General features: G+C 37.9%; 1 protein-coding gene across 1 annotated transcript in view; it reads right to left on the reverse strand.

The window, feature by feature from the left end:
• Positions 1 to 3766: 3766 nt before the first annotated feature.
• STT3B (STT3 oligosaccharyltransferase complex catalytic subunit B) overlaps positions 3767 to 23997 on the reverse strand; it is an 83950-nt gene continuing 63719 nt past the window's right edge. The window contains exons 7-16 of the mRNA XM_024214624.3: positions 22882 to 23028; positions 20032 to 20080; positions 19114 to 19268; positions 17647 to 17858; positions 14568 to 14755; positions 13826 to 13997; positions 10346 to 10519; positions 8914 to 9027; positions 6817 to 7029; positions 3767 to 4319 (exon numbers count right to left, since the gene is read on the reverse strand). Of these exons, the coding sequence (XP_024070392.1) occupies positions 4239 to 4319; positions 6817 to 7029; positions 8914 to 9027; positions 10346 to 10519; positions 13826 to 13997; positions 14568 to 14755; positions 17647 to 17858; positions 19114 to 19268; positions 20032 to 20080; positions 22882 to 23028 (1505 nt within the window). The 3' untranslated portion in view covers positions 3767 to 4238. The remainder of the gene's footprint in view (positions 4320 to 6816; positions 7030 to 8913; positions 9028 to 10345; positions 10520 to 13825; positions 13998 to 14567; positions 14756 to 17646; positions 17859 to 19113; positions 19269 to 20031; positions 20081 to 22881; positions 23029 to 23997) is intronic.

Below are 23997 nucleotides of genomic sequence, written 5' to 3' on the forward strand. Positions count from 1 at the left end.
GGGTGCCGGTGGCTCAGTGGAACATCTGGATGCACCGGGGCTTGGTGGTGGTTCCAGGTGCAGAGGTAATGGGACTCTGCAGGAGATCCAGGTAGTGGTTGAGGCCCAGTGGCGGGGGTTGAGTGCTGGGGGAGTGGGACTTGATGGGGTGGCAGTCCAGGTGCAGGACTTGTCAGGGCAAGGGTTCAGTGACCCTGCTGAAGGGACAACCCATGCTAGGCTCCTGCTTCCCTCATCCCCTTTTCTTCTCCACCCTCCCTCTCACATTTTCCCCCACCACTCCCTGTAGCACAGAAAACAGAAGTACTCCCTTTCTGTGTGCTGGGAGCCTAACTGGCACTAGGACCCAGTTCTCCAAGCCCTCTTCCCAATTCCAGCTGTTTGGGTAGGGACAGGCCAAGTGGTGGTGGATAATACTCAGACTCAAATGGACCAAAGGATTCATCTGATTCTAAATGCATGTTTGTTAGGGAAGTGCATTAAGACAGCACAAACTTACAGGGGAAGAGCATTTCCAGTTTTGGCAGATTTCCAAGGAAGCTCATTGAGCTGAAACTGGGCAAGATTTTTATCTATGAGCCATGCCTAAGGCATGAGCCAAGAACCCATGCCCAAGAAGGTTGTTTTGGACCAGCGACTGATGGGTGGGGCAGAGCTAGCTAGTCTTGAAGGGGGTAGCGCACATTTCTTAATTCCAGGTAACAGCGACCCTTTGCCCAGTCTTCCCATGACGCCTTTGTTGTAGAGGTGGCTCTGCTCAAGGAGTGACTAGCTGCAATTATGATACTGTGCCCCAGAATCTTGACCTGTGATGTTGGGATTCATTTAGAATCCCCCTTTGGATTTTCACCACTGGGACTGCCATCCTTGAAGGCTTGGTAATCTATAACTCAATAGCCAGGTGGAGCTTTGAAAGGCTCAACCCTGGGAAATTTACATCTGCAACACACATAGCAGGAGCTTAAGCTAGTACATACTGGTCTGCCATTCGATTCAGATGCCCTGTGCTGCTGATGTATGCCACAATGGTGAGTTCTGCTGCCTCAAAGGTGGACATTTGTAGATTTGCCTGGTGGCAGACGTTTAGGTTCCACCTAGAGGACAGCAGACTTCCATGTCAATGACTGACAAACAGAACACCTCTCCGCACTCTGTGGTCAAACCACAGAACCAGCAGCTGAAGTATGTTATTCAATAAGCATAAGAAATCAAACTGATTTTCAAATGTTTGTGTAATCACTCCACCATCACACTAGTACCTGGCAAGAACCTCCCTATTAGAGGCAGATGAAGTATTTTACCCATACTGTTCCCTAGTTGCCCCATCACGTGTGCTGAGTGGTGTTTTCAGAAAACCTGTAATTCTGCTGATATCAACAGTTTTTACTTACCATCCCTCAGAGTTTTGGATGTGATTAATCATTTTGAATTAGCCCCCAGCACAATAGGTCTTTGGTGCAATTCAAAGAAGTGAGTAGAAGGTAGTATATGCAACATGGTGGTATGGAAATGCTGGTAGCTGACATGGTTTGTATTCAGCTATGCTACCACTTACTTCAAGGGTAAACATTCCTTAATAAGTGAGCCTGCTGTTCTTTTTCAATGCTGGGAAGTGAAAATCAAAAATTCTGACACAGTATTTTCAAGTAAGTAGAATGACAGGTAAGTAATTTCCCCTTCCCTTATCACCAGCATAGAGCTGGCTCACTTCCTCACTTGCTGCTGGTGCTTAGCATAGATTCCTTAATTTATTCTATAACAATTACCATAGTAGCTGAACATCTCATTAATTTTCAGTCTAACTGCAGTATGAGGATAAGAAACTGAGGAGACTCTGGGACTTGCTTAAAGTCATTCAGGAAGTTATCAGATTTAGACACAGAACCAGGATATTCAAGTTCAGTGCCTTAACAGGATCCCCTTTCTTTTTTCAGATGGCAAACTGTAAAGCTCAAGCTATGTCTCTTAAAAACATGCATGTGTGGGGAAAGATAGTAGTTGCTCCCTGAAGACATTTTTAATAGCAATTCACAGAGGGTTCTACATTTTTGTGAACTTTCTAGGAATAGACTTAACGTGGAAAGGAACACAGTTCAATTAGTAGGGATTACTGTGGCTTCACTGATGCAGTAGTAGCAGCTCTGACAATCCTTCCACAAAGGCCAACAACTTTGCACTTTGGGAACTGGAGTAGTCTTTGTGACCAAGTAAGGTTACTTAAATATTTTTGGAAGAACAAAAGCTTTACAGCATTGTTAAAGCAGGCCCAAGCTTAACTTTGTTTTGCAAGTTTAGTGATTGAGGCAAAAATGATGAAGTAGAGAATTTTCATATGAAGGAACAAACATCCTTATGTTTCATAATGGGCAAATTTTTTCTTCTTCATCCTATGGTGAACTCAATGCAGACACGGATTATACCATTTTACCTGGTGCTATGCTGTGATCTCAAATGTAGAATTATATCTTCACTGAAGGGATTAAATTAGTGGAAGTGTCTCTTATACATGTAGTTTATAGCTTGATCAAATTGTAATACTCCTACATTTTAATCTCCTCAAGTGGGCCAAAGGATTCATGCTAGTAGAAGAGCACCAATTTTTCAAGTTCATTTTAAGAGCAAAAATGACAAGACACCTTAACACAAAACTTGAATTAACTTTATTTTCCCCTATAGTTAACAACTGGTCTGCATTGAGCTTTAAAGCAACAAAGTAAAATGAAATCTCAAAAGGGCAAATGGTCAGAAATCCAGAATTTTTATTTTTGTGAAAATGTTGCAGCTGTAGTATTGGTTTGTAAAAGAACCATTAAGGTCAAAAAGGAGTTTATAAATCAAAAAATATTCTACACCTTGGGAAAAATCAGCAGTAACATTCTCACTGAATATTGTAAATTTACATTTTCTTCATGAAAGGTACATACTATTCTGCATTTTACACCAATACTTCTGGTGTAAATTAGATTTGCTTATATAAAAATGAGTTGCATCCTGTGGCAGGAAAATAAACAGCAAAAACCCTCTCTTTCACTTTATTAAAAGAACAAGAAATTTTTCAAGTCTGTATAAAGTTTCCTATAGCTGGAAAGTCAACATGTTCAATCTCCATTTATATTTTAGTGCATTTAATTTGACAATTGTCACTTTTAAAAAATAAAATAAAAGAAAGCAAATAGCACTAAAGCAGAAGTTTCATCAACTGATTAAGCACTCTAAATAAAAATGCAGAGAAAAAACACAATCCTTTCCAAAAAACAAACAACCCCCTCACAAAAAAAGGTAGGTTGGGGTTTATAAACCCTCTATCTCTCCGAACAGCCACAGAAAGGGGATTTTGTATACTTGTCAACCTTTTTTTTTTAATTTAAAAAAGGTATATTTGTTTTACCATGTAAACATTTCACAAAATTAGTTTTAACTTTAGTTCTGAAACACCAGCTGTTGTAGTGCTCAGTAGCATTCATTAACATTGCTTCAGATTTTCAGAAGGATACAAATTTAGCCCTTATATCTACATTATACAAGATTTGTGCTGTGTAAGGCAGCAAATACTGCAATTGTTTTTTAAACAAAAGCAGCCTGTTCAATTTAAACTTATCATCCAAGTACTGTAATATGTCCAGTTATCATTTGTGAAAATGTAGCTTGCCTCTTATAGTCCAGACTAAAAAATTTACAGCAATAGAAAAAGTACATTTAATGAACCCATGTAAATAAATACTATAAGGGAGAGTAATCTGTGTTTCCTAAGAGCTGAATTACAAAGATGTACATAGTCTCTTAATTGTTTTAAAAAAATCAACAGCTTGGAAAAACTAGTCACTTTACAGATTTCACCATTCTAGTTTACATTACATATTGCTTATTCAGCTGAAGTATGTTTTAAAAAAAAAAAAAAAATTGACAAGTATGCATGTGCCAAGGACCAAATTAGAGGGCTCTTTGGTGCAATCAGTCCAAATTCTCAACAGATTTGAAGGATAATATGTACCAAGAAAAAAAAATCTGCTGCTAGACTTGGACAGCAGCTCTGTCTTGCTTCACATTACAAATCTAAAACAGCTGTTCTCAATAAGCCAACATTTTTTAAATCAGACATTGCCTGAAAATTTTGTACAATAATCTGGACCAATGATGGTTCTGTACCCTCATGTTGCTGTGAAACATGACTTGAGCTAAAGGCAAAGACTGGTTATCTCAAGGACAACTGCTTCGTATTAGCAATCAGAACAGTGTATTTAAACTGTCTTCCTGTTGGGTCTCTTGCCTCTCTTTAAAATTAGTTTATTCTTAATGTAGCCCCGCTTCCTTTTGGCAGTCTAAAAAGAAAAACAGAATACATTGTATTAGTTAATTATAATGCTCTAGTAGTTACACTGTAATGCTGTGCTTCAATCTTTGGATTTTTTTTTTTTAAGTAAATTTAGGTAGGGGGCCTAAACTACTTCATATTGTCCTTTTATTTTAAAATTGTTAAACATATGACAGACTAGCCTCAGGCTACTATCTTAATAAACCCCAAACAAACCCAACATCCTCCCCGTTCACAAAGTTATATGAAAAGCCATTTGTTGCAAGATCCACAAGTCCATCATGCATAGCCCTGTCTCCAGAGCTGTGCTGATGCTAATAAGAGCAAAGATTCTAATTCAGCTTGATTAAGGACACAAAGAGCAAAAATGACATATAGAACAGTGGAGAACGTTAGTCTCAAACTTGGAAATGAAAAGTTTCCAGAGAACTGAGTATTGGGTAACAGAGTTTTCATCCTTGAGAGGATGACCAGGTTAAGTCGATCACTCACAGAACTGTAGTTTAGTGTAAACAGAGCATGATAACTTATGTCCTATATTACTGATGTACTGTATTAGAGCAACTATTAACATCTGTATGCTTTCAAGGAATAAATTAACATGCGCAGGATAAGGGAGTTCTAGCCTTTTTATCCCCCACAATCAGTTTTGGAGCCTGAGTTGGGCCCTAAGATGACATTAAATGAGCAAAGAGGGCTATTTAATTTTCTATTTGATGTCCCAAATTTTAGGCTGAGCAGATTCATTAAATTAAGTAAGGACTAATGTAGTAAAGAGTTATTTTCATTGTTTGTATTTATATCTATGGGAGACCATAAACAGTCAGATTGTGTATTTAATTTGTCCTAAAGAACAGAATACGAAGTGCAGCTGCTCCAGCACATTTTACATGCAATTTGCTTGTCAGGCTCACCTGCAGGTCACTGACAAAGGGAAATAGAAACTACATCCCTTTAAGAAGCTGGAAAGCAGAGATATTGATTGTAACATTTAGAGTGCACCTTTCATTTTACCAACGGATGACAAGTATACATATAAATTCATCTACTACTGATAAGTATGTAACCATGCACAGGCAAAGTACATAACAGCTTAAGCATGTTGAATTTTCAGGGGTTCATGTGGTCAGAATAATTTTGCAAGTTGGAGGTTGGCCAGGAAGATACTGCTCATATAGTTACAAAAGATCCTTTAAGGCTCTATCTAAAGACACCTGGCTGCATTTGCACCCTAGCAACCTGCTGGTTCACTGATAATTAATGGAGACATTTATACAGTATGTAGAATTTACATGTCTCATGTGTCTGGCCACACTTTTATCCTGTCTTAGCTTGAGAGCAAATGGGTTGCTCAGCTTAAAGGAATACAGCTGACAGAAGTATGGTTAGGTTTATTATTAACAGGGGACTTCAGAAGCTGTCAGACCAGAACAATGTCAATACTACAACTTGAATTTCAGGTGTTCGAGTGCAAACTGCAATTGGCACTTTATAATAAAGTTTAAACTGAAAAAAAACGAAGTTCCAGGCCCCCTGGCAATAAAGGCCAATTCAAAATATTCATGTTTAGCATTAAATTATGACTTCAACTCTAAAGGCAAGTTACCAATTACAAGTGAAATGGTTCAAAACAGATTCCTTTCTACCAATCTAATTACAGTCTAATTGGACTGTGCCACCAAAGCACCTTACAGACACTGATAAAATCTGTTCAAACATTTTGTATCCATAAAGTATCCTTAATAATTGTATGTTACACACTAATTTAATAGTGGTACTATCACTGTTCACTTGACAAGATTTGGGACTCCTACTTGGGATAAATCACTGCATATCACAGGGCTATCATATCAGCTGCTGTGAAAGATTTTTCCTTTCACTTCCTCTGCAACACCCTACTCCCCCCCAACACTCCATTATAATAGACAAATAATGCACCAAGACCAAAATATGAAATGTGTTTAAAAAAAAGGAACATTTTAAGTGAGATGATTTCAAAGAGTAAGAAGCCAGACACTTAAGTTCCATCAACAAAAGGTTCAGATTTAATTTATTTCATACAAAAATGTCATTTTGAAACTTCTAGGCATCACTATTTACAAACAGGTTCAGAAAGCAACTTCCACATTATTTTTTACTTGGTGAGCCAGTTACTGAAACATGACTGATGTACTTTGGAGAGTATACTTCAATTTACATGAAGCTGTTTAAGATTTGTAACAGCCAGTGACACAGCCTATTGCCAGTTAGCAACACTCTCTATTTAAAAAAAAAAAAAAAAAAAAAATCTAGCCTTGTGTCTTCACATGCTCACAGGTTAAGCAGACAGTAAATTAACAATTATTACCAGCAGACAGGTCTGATATTGGAGACTAATATGAATGAACCGTATCATAAAAAGATCTGGCTAGTGGAAATATATAACTCACCAGCTATGTGATTTATTGTTAAAAACAAATAAAACAGGTTGTTGCCCCTTTTGAGTTACTTCACTGGGAACCCACCTTCTTTGACAAATACTTCTGTTTTGGTAAAATGTTGGTTACTCTAGGTTTATGGTCCAATGTCTCTCTGTTGTCTAGTTCTTTCACTTTGTATATTCTTACAAGCCAATGCTCTGATGTAAAGGCTTCCTCCAAATGTTTGAATTTAATGTCCTTGTTGCCGATCTCAGCATTGCGTGTGCGATCAAATCCTGGTGGTGTCCGAAAATCCAGCTATAAAGTTAATGTTACACATCAGTTTGGAAAAAAATATGAAATGCATCACTGCTAACTGAGCTGTGCTCCACATTCCCTGGGCTAGACCTAAACTGCTTTAATGGGGGAAAAGAATCTGAAGAGAATATTTTCTGTGCAATGTCATTACTGCTCAGAAAATCTTGAAGCCACGGCTTTTTTTAGTCAGCCAAACTAGAGCTCAACTAGTTCTGACAACTGGAAAGGAAACTGATCAAATGACTGATACTTGTACTATGTCTTCTGCATATGACCCAAGTCACCTGTGTCAGTGGTGAGTCTTATTTCCTTATTCAGAAAGGAAACAAGAACAATGATGGGAGAGAATGAATGTCCAAAGTGCAAGAGCCTGCGGTGCCTTATAAACATGGATGCTTTCTCTCTACCCTCTCTTTACAATGAAAATGCTGCATGGAAGAATATGAATGTCCAAAGTTCCTTGCGTTGGCTCTATATGCCAAAGTCAGTCCTGAAGTTAAACAGGCATAAGGCCCACTGATCTCAGAGTTCTACTCACTTATATGAATAATGAATTTAGTGCTGTGTATCAGAAATGGAAGGGCACTCAAAAGGGGAGCAGGAAAAAGAGAATAGAAAGTTTTATGGACTTAAAATAAGGCAAGTAGCAGATGGGAAAAATGGAAAAGGAAAGCATGAATGAATAACTAAGTAATAAACTTTATTCACAGATGTAAACCTTAATTTATGCTAAATGCCATTCCAATGGGTGGGAGGAGAAACAGCTATCAAACAAATAGTTCAGACACATTTGTGAGAATTAGGTGAAGCCTTTAGGTCTTAGTAGGGTGCCAATGTGACCCTTAGCGTCAAAGTCTGGGGAAGTGAACATTTGTTTATGGAAAGTATTTATTTAAGCACGGTTCCACACAAATGAAAAACTAGGACATAAAAAGAATAACTTGAAGTGTAACTCTTCAGCAAGATCACTGCTTACAGCGAATAACTAATTTCAAAGGTCTGCCCGAGGAAACAGAGATGAATACAAAGCAGCAGCAAAGGGTCCAAGATAAAGTCTAGAGAACAGCACTAGTACTGCTAGAGCAAATTAAAGATTACATACCATGGTAATAATTTTTTGCAGAAGCATGACATTAGCTTTGCAGATTAAGTTAGCACTGATTTCCATCACTTCACTAGCAGAATGAACGCTAACATTCAATAAAAAAAACTGATCAAGATGACAACAGTTTTTTTGGCCTTATGTCAAATTCAAATTAAATAAAAAGGGGGATCTATTTAGCAATGGCATAACCTTTTCTCCAAGACATTTGCATTCTCATGCAATTCAAGTTTCATTTGAAGTAATTCAATTCCATACTTCATTACCTTTCTTCAATGCCCATTTGTGTAGTATTGGATTACAAAGAAGAAATCTCAATTAACCAAATTAACAAATGGCAGATTTTTATACTTTCAGAGATACTAGTGATAACCTTATCCTTACAAAGTTGATGTGATCTCATCTCCCAGGGAACTGTATTCTCAGTTGTGGGAACTGATGTAGGAGTTCATTTTAGCCCAAACAAATATTTGGATCTGAAAAGCAATTCTGCAACTCTCTACCCCGCATGGTCCTAGCAGACAGTTTATAGGTGTCAAACACAATAGATGCTACTGAGAGGTCTTTCTACAAGCAAATGTTTTCAATACCATTTAGAATAACTGTAGAGAGATAGCAGGATTCTGTGTACCTAGGACTTGACAGACACATATCAGGGGTTTTAATAAGGGACTGATAAATGACAGGGGGCTGGTGCTGACATTGAACAAGCGAACTACGGATGACTGACAAGAGCTGAAAAATAATTGTAAGTAAGTGGAAAAGTTCCAGATACCACTAACCTGCATTTCTCCAAATCTGTAATAGGACATTTTATACATGAGGCAGTTCAGCAACGTTGGAGAACCTGCCTTGTCTACGCGGAACTCTCCCTGTGGAGTGAAGTAGTCACTTTCCTAAAAAAACAAACCAACAAGGAAGTCTCATTCCCTCTTCTACAAGACTCTCACTGATGGGATTTGATAAAGTGTGTAAACTGTCTTCTGTATTTTAAATATAAGGGAAGTTGTCCTTTAAACAGAAAGTGAGGCTCAACCTTAACTATAGCATAGCAGCTGTGTAACTAAGGCACAGAGGTTGTGCACCATCAGTTTTACTGAACAAATTTACCCCCTAGCTGATATGATCTTGCTAATCCATTTATTGTATGTAAATGTACATGACTTGTTTTTGCAAGTATTTCTATAGTAAACAGTTCTTGGAGAACACCAATATTCTGATATATTGATCAAATAAGGTGTATAATTTAGTTGGGCATCTACCAGAATTAGTATTTTATGCTTTATGCACCTGAACTACTATTAATTATTCTGGAATAACATAACTAGGTGTATGGCTATTGTGATATAAGCATGAACTATAGGTTGTATATACAACACACTTGAAACCACACATTTTAACATTTAGGAAATGGAATTGTTGATTGTGTAGAACAATAAATTTAAAAAAAAGTAAAGCAAAGGCCTGTGGTTACTGTCCCTGGACAGGTGCTTGAATTTTAACTAACTGAGCAGATTGCTCCCTTACATCTGCTCACTTTACAACATTTTCTTTTGTCTACTAAGACTGTTGCTTGTCTTCTCCTGCAATATTCAAGAACTGCAGAACTTGCATCTTGATTTAGAAAATGTGGATATTCCCTACCCTACAATATAAGTAAAATCCTTTTACTCTCCTATTGGCCCATAGTTCAGTGTGGTAGAAATTCATTTCCTGGAACTGTAGTAAAGGAGCTGTTTTTTTAGTTTTTAAACAGTAACTATTTAAATGTTCAGAACATCCCTTTGGTGATTCAGTTCAAAGCTCAATGGTCACACTGTGACCCACACAGGCTATTACAGTAGATATCCTGTGCTTTCAGTGACAGTTTTCAATTTCATAGCTGAAACGTACTAAAAAATGTAAAGTTTTAAAATGACTGACCCTTCAAGACCATATATACTGAAAGACAGCAGACTATCACTCACCGCCAACCAAACATGAAAGAACCCTAAAAAACCATATGATTTAACACATTTTATCAAATAAAATGGTAATAAAACATATAGATTTCCCCCTTGTGATAAGGTCACACCAGAAAAGTGACATTTTAGTTAATGATGGGATTCGAGATAAGATATTGCCATATGGTACCAAAAAAATGGATCCAACAGAAATACTGTATTTTGCCAGGGACACACTACTCCTAGATTTGTTGTTTACATTTCCACTTACCCGGATATCTTTGGGATGCTCGCCCTCTGCTATTCTCACCATCCACAAGAACTTGTTGATATCATCACCAGAGTAGCCAATCACACCTCCAAAAATAATTAAAACATAATCCACATCCAGACTCCTCATGATCTCATATGCTGCTGTCTCATTTGATGACATTGCTTTTCCCACCTACAATATTACAGGCACAAATATCTTAGTATCTGTACAATTGCTTACCAGCAAGCTAAAGGGCCAGATCCTCAGCTGATGTAAATAACTGTAGCTCTACTGAAGTCAATGGAGCTACACCACTTAACACAAGCTGAGGCTCTGGTCCAAAACACATGCATTTACCCTTCACAGACCTTGTTCATCTCATTCTGTCTAAAGAAAACCCATTACTCCTCCATTTATCTGGAAACTGAAGAACCCAATCCCTAGGAAAATTATATTATTCTTCATGGGAAAAATCAGTGTCTGTTGGACTGATCTTTACAGTATATAGGACAGTTATTATACAACTTTTTTTTGCTTTTCTACTGCTTCTTCAAACTACATTTGAATTGCCAACAGATAAAGGAGATGCTGTTTGGCAGAGTGGCCCAGTGCACAATGAAAAATATTTTTAAAAGAGTTGTGATAACTTCAAAATCAACAAATTCTTTAATGCGCAACTTAATTTTCCATTTTTCACTTTCATTGAGTTCATTGTGTCTACATAACCAAAAGGCAAATGTTTCAGAGAGGGGTAGGAATGAGTGTGTTTCTCTCTTTCTTTTCACTCTCTGTTCTCCCCCATTAGATTTACAGGGTGGAGTCATTTAGATTAAAAAACAAAAAACAAAAAAAACACACCACCAAGATAAGCTCTTCAAGTTCAAACACTACAGATAAGTTTTAGGTCAAAAGGTAATATATGGGGAAGAAAATAAAGTTTATTAACCATAGCCAGAATCTCTCATATAACAGTTGTTTTTTCAAAGTTAAAAAAAAAAAAAAAAACACAGAGTTGAGATATAGAGAAGATACACTTACAAGGTCAACACCTGCACCACTTTAAATTTAGGAAGCTCAACAGTAAATGAAAGTATAGCAATACATCACTAAGATATACATTACTATGGCAACTGTTTTATGTGCGAATTCCTTATGTTAAAATACATCAAAAATTAAAATTTAAAGAATGTTAAGGTTGTTAAGTCAACGACTTAAAAGCTAGGAAATGCCAGACTTAAGGTGACCCATGCAACATTAAATTTGGCCTCCTAATGCATATACATTATGATACAATCTTTAATTACATGGTCATATACTATTTTTTCCCACAGGACCCTTCGTTCAGTGAATGGACAGTTATCCAGTGTGTGGATCCAAGCCTTTTCTCTCTCTCTACCGTTTCTCTCCACAACCATTCAAACACTGTACTGAATACAGAATGATTAATATCCACATGGGTCTTAATATTGTGCTCTCCCCATAGTATCGGAGTTCTTCACAAACAATAAATCTGTCTTTACAACACCCCTGTGAAATTGGGTGGTATCTCCATTTTACAGGAGGGAACTAAAGCACAGAGATTACAGCCGAAGATTAGCACAACACAGTATCAAAGCACACGTTAGATTAAGAACTGGCTAAATTAACAGATCTCAAAAATATGTATCAATGGGGAATCATATAATGGGGGTGGTTCTAGTCACCTTCTGCAGTGATTGGTACTAGGTCTGATGCTGTTCAACATTTTCATCAAGAATCTGTAGTGAATATAAAATCACTGCTGATAAAATTTGTAGATGACAAAGATTGGCAGAATGGTAAAGAATGATAAAGACAGGACAGTCATATGAAGTGATATGGATCACTTGGTAAGATGGACCTATTCAAACAAAACATGTTTTAATAAAGTCAAATGCAAAAGTTACACATATAAGAGCAAGGAATGCAGGCCATACCTACAGAATGGGGAACTATATCTTGGAAAGCAGTGAGTTTGAAAAGGATCTGCCAGTCTGGCCCCAGCTGTCTCACATTGGGCATCCAGAAAACAAGGAACACATAACTAGGATCAACTATGAATATGTTTATTCAGTGACTTGTCCTGCATCACACAGGAACTCTATGGTAGGGGCAAGGATAGAATCCAATTATCTAGGGTGGCAGGCAACCTCTATAACCATAAGTCCACCCTTCCTTTTCCTGCAATCCCCTGCCTCATTCGCTTCACACCAACTACTGCAATAAATGTCTGGTGGAGTACTACCTCAGCCTCCTTCACTACATAATCCTGATACATTCTCATATCTGTCCATATGCTGTACAGTGAATGAAGCAGGGTTCCCGTGGGAAAAAATAGCATGTGATCATGTAATTAAAGATTGTATCATAATGCATGGCATCTGACCTGGAAAATCTGAGCCCAAACAGTTAAAGTTTGGAAAAGTTATAAACAAATGAAAATAAGGTCTTATCACAGGAAATGTCAGGCAACCTTAATTATAGGCAGTGCTACAGCTCCACCTATAATACACAGGACTTAAAATTTCTACTCACCTGAGACGTAGGGAATTTATATATATAAAAATTGTGCCTATCCCTTGCAATTCTGAAGAAAATAATTCCAACTATTAACCAAATGTAACTGATATAATGCTGTCTTCCTGAGTCTGCACAGACAGCTCTAGTGACTCTGTTGCTGCTCAGAGCTTTTCCAAGTTTCAGCTGAGTAAAAACTTATCTGAATCTTGTCAGTTTTCACAGAGCTATTCAGAATCTAGTAGGCAGCAGTGAAACTGATGAAGTAGATCAATTTCACTTTAATGCTGCTCAGCAAAACTGAGTAGCAGATGACCAGTTCTGGAACTAACAACTGGGGAAAGTGATTCAAAAACAGAGTCCAGGGAGGGCTACATTAGCAGAGACCAACCCACTCATCCATGTAGCAGCCAGGAGGCTCTAGGAACTAGAAGAGGAACAGAAAACTGCCAGAAGGAGTTATGTTGTGGGAGGGCTTCAAGTTTAGATATCTACAAATTTACATTTCCCTATTTTGATACAGTCTTAATTCTCAGAATAATCTTTTATTTAAAGATAATTTAAGGGGGAAAAAATCAACTACCAAATTAGATTTCGAGATTATCCAGTTCTAGTGTCTAATAATTTTGCTCCATGACAATCTAGTTGCAGCATGTATTTTTTACCTCAATGTAATGCAAGATTGAATCAGCACCACTGTTTCATATTTTGATCATACCGTTTAGATTTAGATATTTTGTATGTGAATTAAAAACATTCTAATTCTTTAATTTGGAAAGCAATCTTTCACACTGTAGTTCTAACATATGACAAACCTTTCTGTGCCCCTTCCATTCCTCATTCTATAGCAATTCTCTTTAAACCACACTATGCGTAAACAACTTACAAATTGTTTTTAGAGTAAAAGTCAGCCAGATATTTTGATGTTTTTAACCTCAGAGTACATAAAACTACCTTCCTTACCAGGGCTATGTGGCTGTTGTTCCAGGTATTGTTATCAACTAAAGTAGTCCGATTGGCCATTCCTGCTATCTGATAGCCATAGTCCCACCAAGACATTACTCGAGCATGTTCATCTGTATTTTGTCTTAGCCAATAGTATGCCTCTCTGAAATCATCCAGGATGTTCCGAGTGCTGAAAGAGAAGCATCAGTTTAGCCTATATTCAAACTAATGTCAGCATCAATTTAACCACTAGGTGGCTACTGCTTTGTGGAGATCTAAATCAATGCTCAAAACAATCTGCATACACACATAATTCTTCTAAAGTAAGTTTGCTGATGACGCACTCAAGAGATTTGATTAACATGATGACAGCTGGCTAGTCAGAAAACAAACAACTTTTGCAAAATTGTATTTTGAATAGTATATTCAAGTACAGAGTTTATACGTGGATGAACTACGTGCATCTTTTACATTATCTGTAAACACAAGCTAGCTTACAAATTGTTTTTAAATTAAAAGTCAATCAAGTATTTTGATGTTTTTACTTCTGACTACATAAAATTAGTTTTACCATTTTGTTGGGATGGGGGAGGGAGAATTAGAAATTGGATATTTATGTCAGATCTGAGATTACAGAAATAGAATGGAAGAAGCTGAAAGGGAAGGCAAAACAACTCGAGATACCAATCTCAAGAGCCCACCAACTTTTTTTTTTAATTTGCCTTTAGAAATTGCCTTAAAATATACAGTGCTTTCTTACCCATCATGATTGTATGAAGCCAGAACAACACTAGGACTGGAGTATGCATTGCTAGTTACCCAAGTGCAGTGGACAGCAAACATCATCAACAACATCAGCATCAACATAGTAACAATACTCTTGATGTTGGGACCCAGTCCTTCTTCTGTTTTTTCCTGTTCAGATACGTGTTTCCTCACTTTACCTGCCTGAATAAACACAAATTGAACTGTTACAGCAGCTTAGACATAAAAGATGTTTTTCTGGCCATGGCAATGGACCCAATAGCTTTCTCTACACCATTGCCAACTCACAATATCATGTAAATAAAAAGATCAATAAAGTAGTTCTCCAAATCTGAATATGTACAGGGAGATTTTTACATCCAGTACCATGTAAAATGAATTCTTCATTTAAAATCTTCCTTAATAGCATAAAATGCTCACATCAGATGAACGCTTCAGAGCCTTGTTGAGGTGACAGTTGAGTGCAGGGCAAAGTAAGAGGTGAAAATAAGGCCATTGTAGTTGAGAAGAGCTACAAAAAACAAAGCTTGCCATTGTTAAGGTTAGGTAGGAGATATTCCTTTTGCACAGTATTTTGGTTAGCTTTATAAACCTGCAGAGAATAGCATGGGTTTCTGAATTCTGCCTCAGAAAAACAAGAACCTCTTTGGTGTGTTCCGGTTTGTTTTAGAGGTGAAAAAAGGAACGAAGAGGCCTAAATATCTTTTTGAGGCAGGGTGAGGTGAGGGAAAGAAGTGGGTATATTTGCTGCAAGAAAAAAAAACAGTAAAGGAAAGGTAACCAAGTCTCCTGTGTTACAATACAAAGTTAGTCAAAGCCACAAATATCAAGGAGCCATGTGCTGCCATCTTCCTTATAAGCAGGAAAAAGGCAATGTAAGGTTTATGAAGATGATCTTTTCATAAAATATATAATCCTTTATTTTTCACTGTATTTGAGAGAATATAATGGCAAGTTTTTGCTATTTAGAAAACACAAAAACATTTGCATGGCAAATAAAATATTCTGACTTCAATTCAGCAAGCTTGTAATTGTGTTATAGCCTGCACACCACTTCCTGGTTTGTGAAACCCTCTCCAGGGAAGCCAAAACACTAAATACATTTTTCTTTAATCCTTAGACCGCTACATAATCTCCTGGGGTAAAACTGACTTTCAATAGGATTTAGACTTCTAAATTGCTTAGGCACTTTTGAAGTTTGTCCCAGGTGAATAACTCCTGTAAGGAAAATGGGTCTGAGCACTAGGAGATTAGAAATGGGTGCTTAACTACAGAGTCATTCTCACTCTATTTCTCTGGTCAAAGAACTATGCATTGCCACTATGAATGACAATGAATGCCAGGGGAAGACAGTGAGAATGACTCTAGAGTCTGGTGGTAAGGCGCTCACCTAAGATGTGGGAGGCCCAAGTTCAAGGCCCTCCTCCAATGGCTTCATTTATCCAGAGTGGAACAGCTTCAACAGGAAAGACTGAATGAGAACCCTGATAACTCTGAGCTAAGGGCCGGATTCAAAGACCATTGAAGTCAGTGGAAAGACGAACTGGGTCTCCCACATCCCAGGTGAATGCCTTCACCAGCAGGCTGACATTTCTATGAAGGTGGCTCTCACCACTGCCACCACCTTCTCTTTCTACAGCCATTTGGTGAATGGCATCTAAGTCCTAACATTTTTTTTGGCTGAAACTATTTGGCAAATTCATGTCAAATTTGTGCTGGCAAGGAAACAGACGTACATTCTTCATAGCTGAAGCTTCAAATGTAGCCCTAATTAGGGCACATTACCCAGAGATAACAAAGGCAGGTCTGAGCATCACTAAGTCCATATAAACGACAGCAACAATTACAGCTACTAGCTAGACGCAGATAGGACAAGCATTATGGGCTACCACTGCTCCATCAGAGCCATGATGGATCTGATAGGACTCCCAGTTTACAAATTATCCTTGTATTAGGTAGGCATATGCCATCAATAAATGGTACACTTGTACCACCAACCCACCTAATTCCTCTAAATGTTTTTCTCTACCAACAAGCAGGTTTGTAGTCTTGTAAGGTTTGAGCTGCAGCCAGTTTGCAATTAGTTTCTCGAACAGGCAGGGGGAAGAGTAGTGAGACTGCAGAATTTAGTTTTGCTGTAAAGAAGATTCAATCCCTGATCCAAAACCAACTGAAGTCAATTGGAGTCCTTCCATTGACTTCAATAGGCTTTCAATCCGGCCCTTAATTCAGAGTTACCAGCGTACCGATAGTACGCTTTGAAAGCATAATGTCCTTTAGTGTCCTCATATTCAGACTGAAATGGGTGACAAGATAGAATCTGTACAGCTAATCCTTTAGGAAAATGAACTTCCAATCCTACCTTTCTGGGAAGAAGGACCAAATACATGGATTCCCAAATGGTTACACTTGGGTGTCTGTTCTAAGCGTTAATATTGAATTTCTTGATGCCAGTGATCCCGATCCACAACAGTAGTTTATAGACAGCTGTAAAATATACTGGGCAAAAAATAGGCTATGTTCTGACCTCCAGGGTGTTTCCCAGAAATAGCTAGAGTAGGAAAAAAGCCTGCAATGCAATTTTACTGTATTTGTGTATTTGGAATTCAAGGTCAGCATCTGCAGACTGAGTTAAGACACACAGTTCAGATTGATACAAGCTCCTTTGCACCTCTATCCTGACCATCAGCCTTCTGCTTTTTCCACTGTTGTGCCTCTCAAGACAAGGTTGATAGTTTTATCAAACTGTTAAGAATGAAGTCAGTGTGTTTAAGTAAAAGTCTGTAGGGCATCTTGTTTAAATTAATAATAATGCTTCACACATGTACACGACTTCTCATCCAAGAAGTGACAATTCCACGAGGTCCTATATCCATTTTATAATAATGCCTTATCAGACTGCAGCAATCCTTGCTTTAAGAGGAAGAAATTCAGCCTGTCAAAGCTCTGACATTGAAGCTTTGAACCTCAGACTATATTGCCCCTTGTTATGAAGGCCAATGAAAAATCTGTAATGCTTAGTATAAAAGAGCATAAGGATATATCAGCAATGCCTCAGAATCTCTTTTGCTCACCTTGTCATATAGGTTCCCTGGGTTTCTTTTGTCATCCTCATCACTGCTGTCTTCTATTGGTGGATTTTCCCTCTTCATATCATCACCCAAATAGTGCTCAAACACATTGGAGAAAGCAATTGCTGACAGCATACAGACCACTGGAGTCAAAGTCAACATTAGACGAACCATCACACCAGCAAAGTAAACAGCACTGATTGCATACAGAGCGACTGCAGAGACAGAAGTCCATTAATGACATTTAGAAAATAACATTCAGCTATTCTCAGAAGAAATTAGTATGTCATTAAATTAGCCTCAGAAATAAAGATAATATCCCCTAAATGGGGTTGACAGCATCTTGGTATATAATGCACATTTATAGCACACATCTTGTTAAATATTGTAAAAAGCTCTTATTGAATAGTTTACAAAGACTGTTACATCTACATACATCCCTTTTATCCCCAAAAGGCTTCTTAAAAATCTAACTTTGCAGCTTTTAGTGAGAATTAGAGCCGAGTTTTGATATTCATTAACAGCTTGTGGTATTTCACCAAAAATGAACTGGTAGAAGGAACAAAATTGTGTAATTTAATTTGATAAAAATACAGCAGAATGGCTTTAGACTGGATATTTTACTGAAACAGAAAAATCAGGTTACAATTTGTAAGGAATTACATAAAAACGGATGTGAATGTAAGTCATGACATATATAATCACTCCATAAGATTTTGCAAATTTACAGGGGGTTGTCAACATTTCAATTCCAAGCACTTACCTCCAACCACTTAAACATGTTTTTGCTAGCAATGTTGTAAGGTAACCCCCTCAGGATCCCCCAGTAGAACAATGTTATCATTCTAGAATACCTTTATAATAGTAAGAGTGCTTTTCACAAGAAAAAACGCAGGGCAGGGAAACTGTTATAGCAACTATTATTTAGACATTGTTGCTAGGACAGTTTCAACCATGTGGACTGTGTCATAAATGTTAATAATTTATTGTTTATAGAAAAGGAGATCTGCAATGGAAATTGTTCCAGACCTTCACTAGTTTAATTTTGAAATTTTGAAATTCACTAAGGGATTATATGATTTAAGTATTAACTAAAAAATGAGGTTCCCCACCCCCACTCTCTGGCCTCTTTCATGCTGGATCAAAGGGGCTGGAGCAGAATTAAGGGACCTTGAAAGCCCTGGTTTTGGCTGGTACATTGAACCATATTAAGAAATTTAATATTTTCAGTCCTATCTCTTGGAAAATATTTTATCATCTCCAGTAAATCAAATTGCTATAAATTGTGTCCAATGCTACGTGGCGACAGCAAACTTTACAAAAGTGTCTTTATCCAACAACACAGTTGTTGAAGCCTTCTTCTAATACAAAATGCATATCAACTTTATTATGGGATGCAAAGCACACCAAACAAAGCAGAACTTTGATGAAGATAAGATTCTAGAAAATAATTTTTGAATATCTTCTTACCAAAGACTCTTTCATCATTGATGTTTTTGATACAGAACCACAGCCCTGCTGGGAAAGTACACACGAGAATATGCAGATCAAAAAAGAAGGAAACCCATGTTGTAGGCTGATGCTCAGACACAGAGGCAATGATGGGGATGTGAATTTTCGCGTACCTTGTTTAAAAAAAATTCAGTTCAAATTATTTTGAAATGATGAAGTTACCAAAATTATATAAATCAGAATTCAAACGCAAATTTAAAAGTAAACATTTTAATTTAAAATGTTAAGACTTTATTCAGCAGAAATTTGAGGTACCTTTTCAATACATGATATGGTCCTATATCTTATGATATTCAAAACAGAATTATTCACACAGACTGGACATATACATTTAGCATGCATATGCAAGAGTGCTAAAAACCTGTGTGTGAGATAACTGTCAAAGATTCATGTACGTTTTGTGCAAAGTCTGCTAAGTCTGTACATATTGCATAGGTATAACTTAAAGGTGTCCTATTTTTAAAAAAAATCTGTCCCCAAATGTTAATGGAACATTTTTAATGATACCGTATGTTATAGACACAAGTGTCTCAAATCTCAGTTGGGGAATATTTTTTTGGTTCAAAGAAAGAGTTCCACAGAAGTTAGAATCTTGATAGGTAGGTGGCAACTATTTTAAAACTATCTACAAACATCTAAAAGAGGCAACATTTTGAGGAAAACCTTCTCAATTGTCAACAAGGGAAAAACTCAGTAAAATGTCAATGTTTGGAACTATATTGGTCACAGTTTCAAGACAGGTTATGTAAATGCTCTCTCCAAACAGTTTGTGGAAAATGTATATATGAGCTTTTATTGATGGGAAGGTGGGATGGAAAGTGTGTGTTTTATATTTCAACAGGACAAATAAAGCACAAGTCCTCTATCCCTACTTACCCGGTGTCCCACAGTGAATAAAACCTGCCACTCCATGGAGCAATGTAACCTGAAAAAGTCAAGGAAAAAACTAATCTCCTTAGATATTTAATTATAATGATTTAGCTATTTCTTCAGATGTCTGCAGAAGCATATATTACAATGAAAGTTTAAAACAGTTAAAGAACTGTCATGAAAACCCATATAATTTATAGAATTATTTCTGTCAAATAGACTTGCTATGATACACAGTTTATATGCATAACTAACAATGATTCTCCTCTTAAGGAACTAAGAATTCTCAGCCTTACAGGACTTACACTATACTGTACAGGTTCAATGTCATCATCACTCACACAACTCAACAAATCATCAAAAGGTAGAGTAGTAGTTAAGACACATGTTCCAAAAATCAAAGACAGTCTATAGCGTTTGGAGAAGGGAGTCATTCAATCAAAATAAAACAGAACTGACTACCTAAATACTTTCCTTGCAAAGTACTGTTCCTAAGTCATCAACATTTCATCTAACATTTGATTTCTGTAATGCCATCACTGCAGTATCTACATGCAACAGTGAATGCATATTAGTATTCGGAGACCCTGATAAACCTTATGTAAAAGTGTCAGGCTTTTTGAACATGGCTCTAACACAAAAAGAAAGCAATGATACTGTAGATCTCCAAGCTGAAAGAACTTTTATTTTTCCTTCCCCTGTCACATTTCAATTTGTCATTTAATGAAAACGACACAGAAAAGTATTAAACTGAAGCATGAAAAATAAAATTTCATCTTTTAATCCATATGGCTTTATACATGGAGTAGGAAAAAGTTCTCTCAAGTCTGCATGTCAGCTGAACATAACTGATTCGAAGTTTTAATCTCTTATTCTATAACAGGAGGTGGTGAGGGCAAGTTTGTGTACATGAGTTTATTTCCCTCAAGCCACACCTTCTGCTTAATCATACAGATACATATATTTACCCTCTGTTTTCAATATTATTTGTTTTACCCTCTATAAATGGATGTAGATGTGATCTAGTTTTACTACTACTAAATTGAAATATATTGTAGGTTCCTACAGAACTGCTCACATGTATCTGAAGGCAGATCACAATCGAGCAAGTTGTGGAAGCATCTGGTAAAATCTATATTTGTTCTTTTTGTAACTTTTCAGCTCAACAGCAAAACAAAAAGATTGCTGTTACAACCCTGACCACTAAAGTTAGCAGCATTTTTTTTGAACAACTATGTTATACATTCATACTTCAATTTGTAAAGCAATTAGTAATGTGTGAATTCCTGATTTGATGACATCAGGGTTCTGATTCAATCAGTATGGTGAACTGGCACATCTCTTTCTTGCTGCCATAGTTTCTAGAATTTTAACTTTTATTTAATTTTTTTTTAAAGTAACTCTAGCAGTTAAGGTTGCTGAGATAGCATCTTTTACACTCCACTCGTGTTTTTGAGGCTATGCCTGCATTTGTAGAAGCTGAAATAGCTCCAGAGGTGCCAACTGTACATTCATATCACTGAGTGCTAACTCAGATATTCAATGATATTTTGGCATAAGTGACCAGGCTTGGGAGACGTTGTCTACCTCCCGCTCCCTATCAAGAAGATATGCCCAAGGAGCCTAAAAGAGCATAGCTGAGCATCTCAGGCACCCTCAAAGGGAAGCCAAACTCAACAAGCCTAGTGGGACACATAAGCCTCACCTAGTGGAAGTCAAACCCAAAGTACCTAGCAGAGTCCAGGAGTGCATATGGACCCCAAAGAGAGGGAGTCAAACCCAAAGAGCCCTGAAAGTCTGCTTGACCATATTTTGAAGATCTGCACAATAAATTGTGAGCAGCATCACGTGTGGGTGGATCTTATTTTGTGGGCGGATCTTATTTTGTGGGCAGGGCTTGGAAGAGAACCATTACCTTTCTGTTCTGACTTCTGGACATTATCAAGTGTATCACCAGTTTTCACAATTTTGAACTGCATAGTACATTATCTCTTTTCCACATTTCCCCCCAAAACCTATTTTATCTGTTCCTTTTCATTATTTGAGAAAATAATGATTTACAATAGTTTTCTACTGTAAATTGTCCCTTGTCTTTGTAAACTACATGTTTCCTAGATTTTGACTTTTTTCTTATATAAATTTGAACTTCTATCTTCAGTGCACTGTGAAGAAGAAAACACATAGGCTTCAAATAACACAGGCACTTGCTTGCCTCATTTAAACATCTTCCAGGCATGTAACAGAATCAATGAGTTAGATACTTTTTCTTTTAAAATTAATGGAGATATTCTATCTCCTAGAACTGGAAGGGACCTTGAAGGTCATGGAGTCCAGCCCCCTGCCTTCACTAGCAGGACCAAGTACTGATTTTGCACCAGATCCTTAAGTGGCCCCCTCAAGGACTAAACTCACAACCCTGGGTTTAGCAGGCCAATGCTCAAACCACCAAGCTATCCCTCCCCCCAGAAAACATGTCTAACAACCCACCATATGCTTAACAGATTGCCACTGACCAACTAGAATTGCATTATACTGATAACCTCTTTAGGTCTGAGTTATCTATTTTAGGTTCAAATCTGGCTGAGGTCACAAGTGAATTTGGTGATCTCATCCTAGCCTACATCAGACATTTGGTAACATCACAAAAAATCCTGTCCAGGAGGCCCAGAGTTGGAACAACAGTGTTTTACAGGACAGGCCTAAAGAGCAGTAAGAAAGAACTACCTAGAATCTGTTCACATACTGCTTAGTTTTAGTCAGACAAGAATTATTCCTACCCATGCTAATTTATGAGCATTCATCACCGTTTATCTTCACTTTGAAGTACACACACAGTTCTCATTTGAGGTCTCTTACCTGTATATGTCAAATAGATGACACTCAGGAATACAACACCAGCAGCTAGTGACACACCCAAGAAGAACAAGGTCTGGAATTCTTGCTTTGTTAGTCTGTCTCTCAAATACTGCAAAAAGGCATAGGCTTGCAGCAGTGCAAACACACCTGGTTAAAGAAAGAGGAAAATTCTTGTTTAAATTCTCCAATAGAACAAGTAATAGCTAGTATACCTGTGGAATCCTTTGACCAAGGCTATGTCTACACTAGCACTTTTGTCCACCAGGGGTATGAAAAACAAACAAAAAAACCCCCCCCAAAAAACCCACCACACACACACACACGCACCTACCTCCGACTGACATAAGTTTCACTAACAAAAGTGCTGGTGTGGACAGCGCTATATCAGGGGGAGACGCTCTCCTGTCGGCATACAGGGGCTATACAGGAGACCTTACAGTGGCGCAGCTGCAGTGGTACAGCTGTGCTGCTGTAAGGTCTGTAGTGTAGAAACAGCCTATGTTGGAATTCTGGGAAACACATTGTATGACCTTTTAAGAAGACTACTGCAATGCTTACCCTTCTGGCCAAGAACCCATTAACACCTATGCTCATTTGATAAGTGATCCACAAGACTAATTTGCAAGTTAGATCACTCATATATCTTTAAAGAGTTAACAATGTTGCTCTTGATAAAGGGAAGGCACTCCTCTATTGAGGAGTCAGGGGACACTACTTCCCATAAGATTCCCAGTTTGTTGTCATTGGCACTTGCTCCAATGATCCACCCTGCAAAAATCTAACACAGGTCTCCTGAAATCAAAACACTAGATCGGGGTCGGCAACGTTTGGCACGCGGCTCGCCAGGGTAAGCACCCTGGCGGGCCGGGCCAGTTTATTTACCTGCTGATGCGGCAGGTTCGGCCGATCGCGGCCCCCACTCGCCGCGGTTCGCCGTCCCGGGCCAATGGGGGCGGCGGGAAGCCGCAGCTACCATATCCCTCGCCCGTGCCGCTTCTCGCCGCCCCCATTGGCCCGGGACGCGAACCGTGGCGAGTGGGGGCCGCGATCGGCCGAACCTGCCGTGTCAGCAGGTAAATAAACTGGCCTGGCCCGCCAGGGTGCTTACCCTGGCGA

This window comes from Terrapene carolina, unplaced genomic scaffold, assembly GCF_002925995.2.
Source record: "Terrapene carolina triunguis isolate 2854851 unplaced genomic scaffold, T_m_triunguis-2.0 Scaffold84, whole genome shotgun sequence".
Taxonomy (NCBI): Eukaryota; Metazoa; Chordata; order Testudines; family Emydidae; genus Terrapene; species Terrapene triunguis.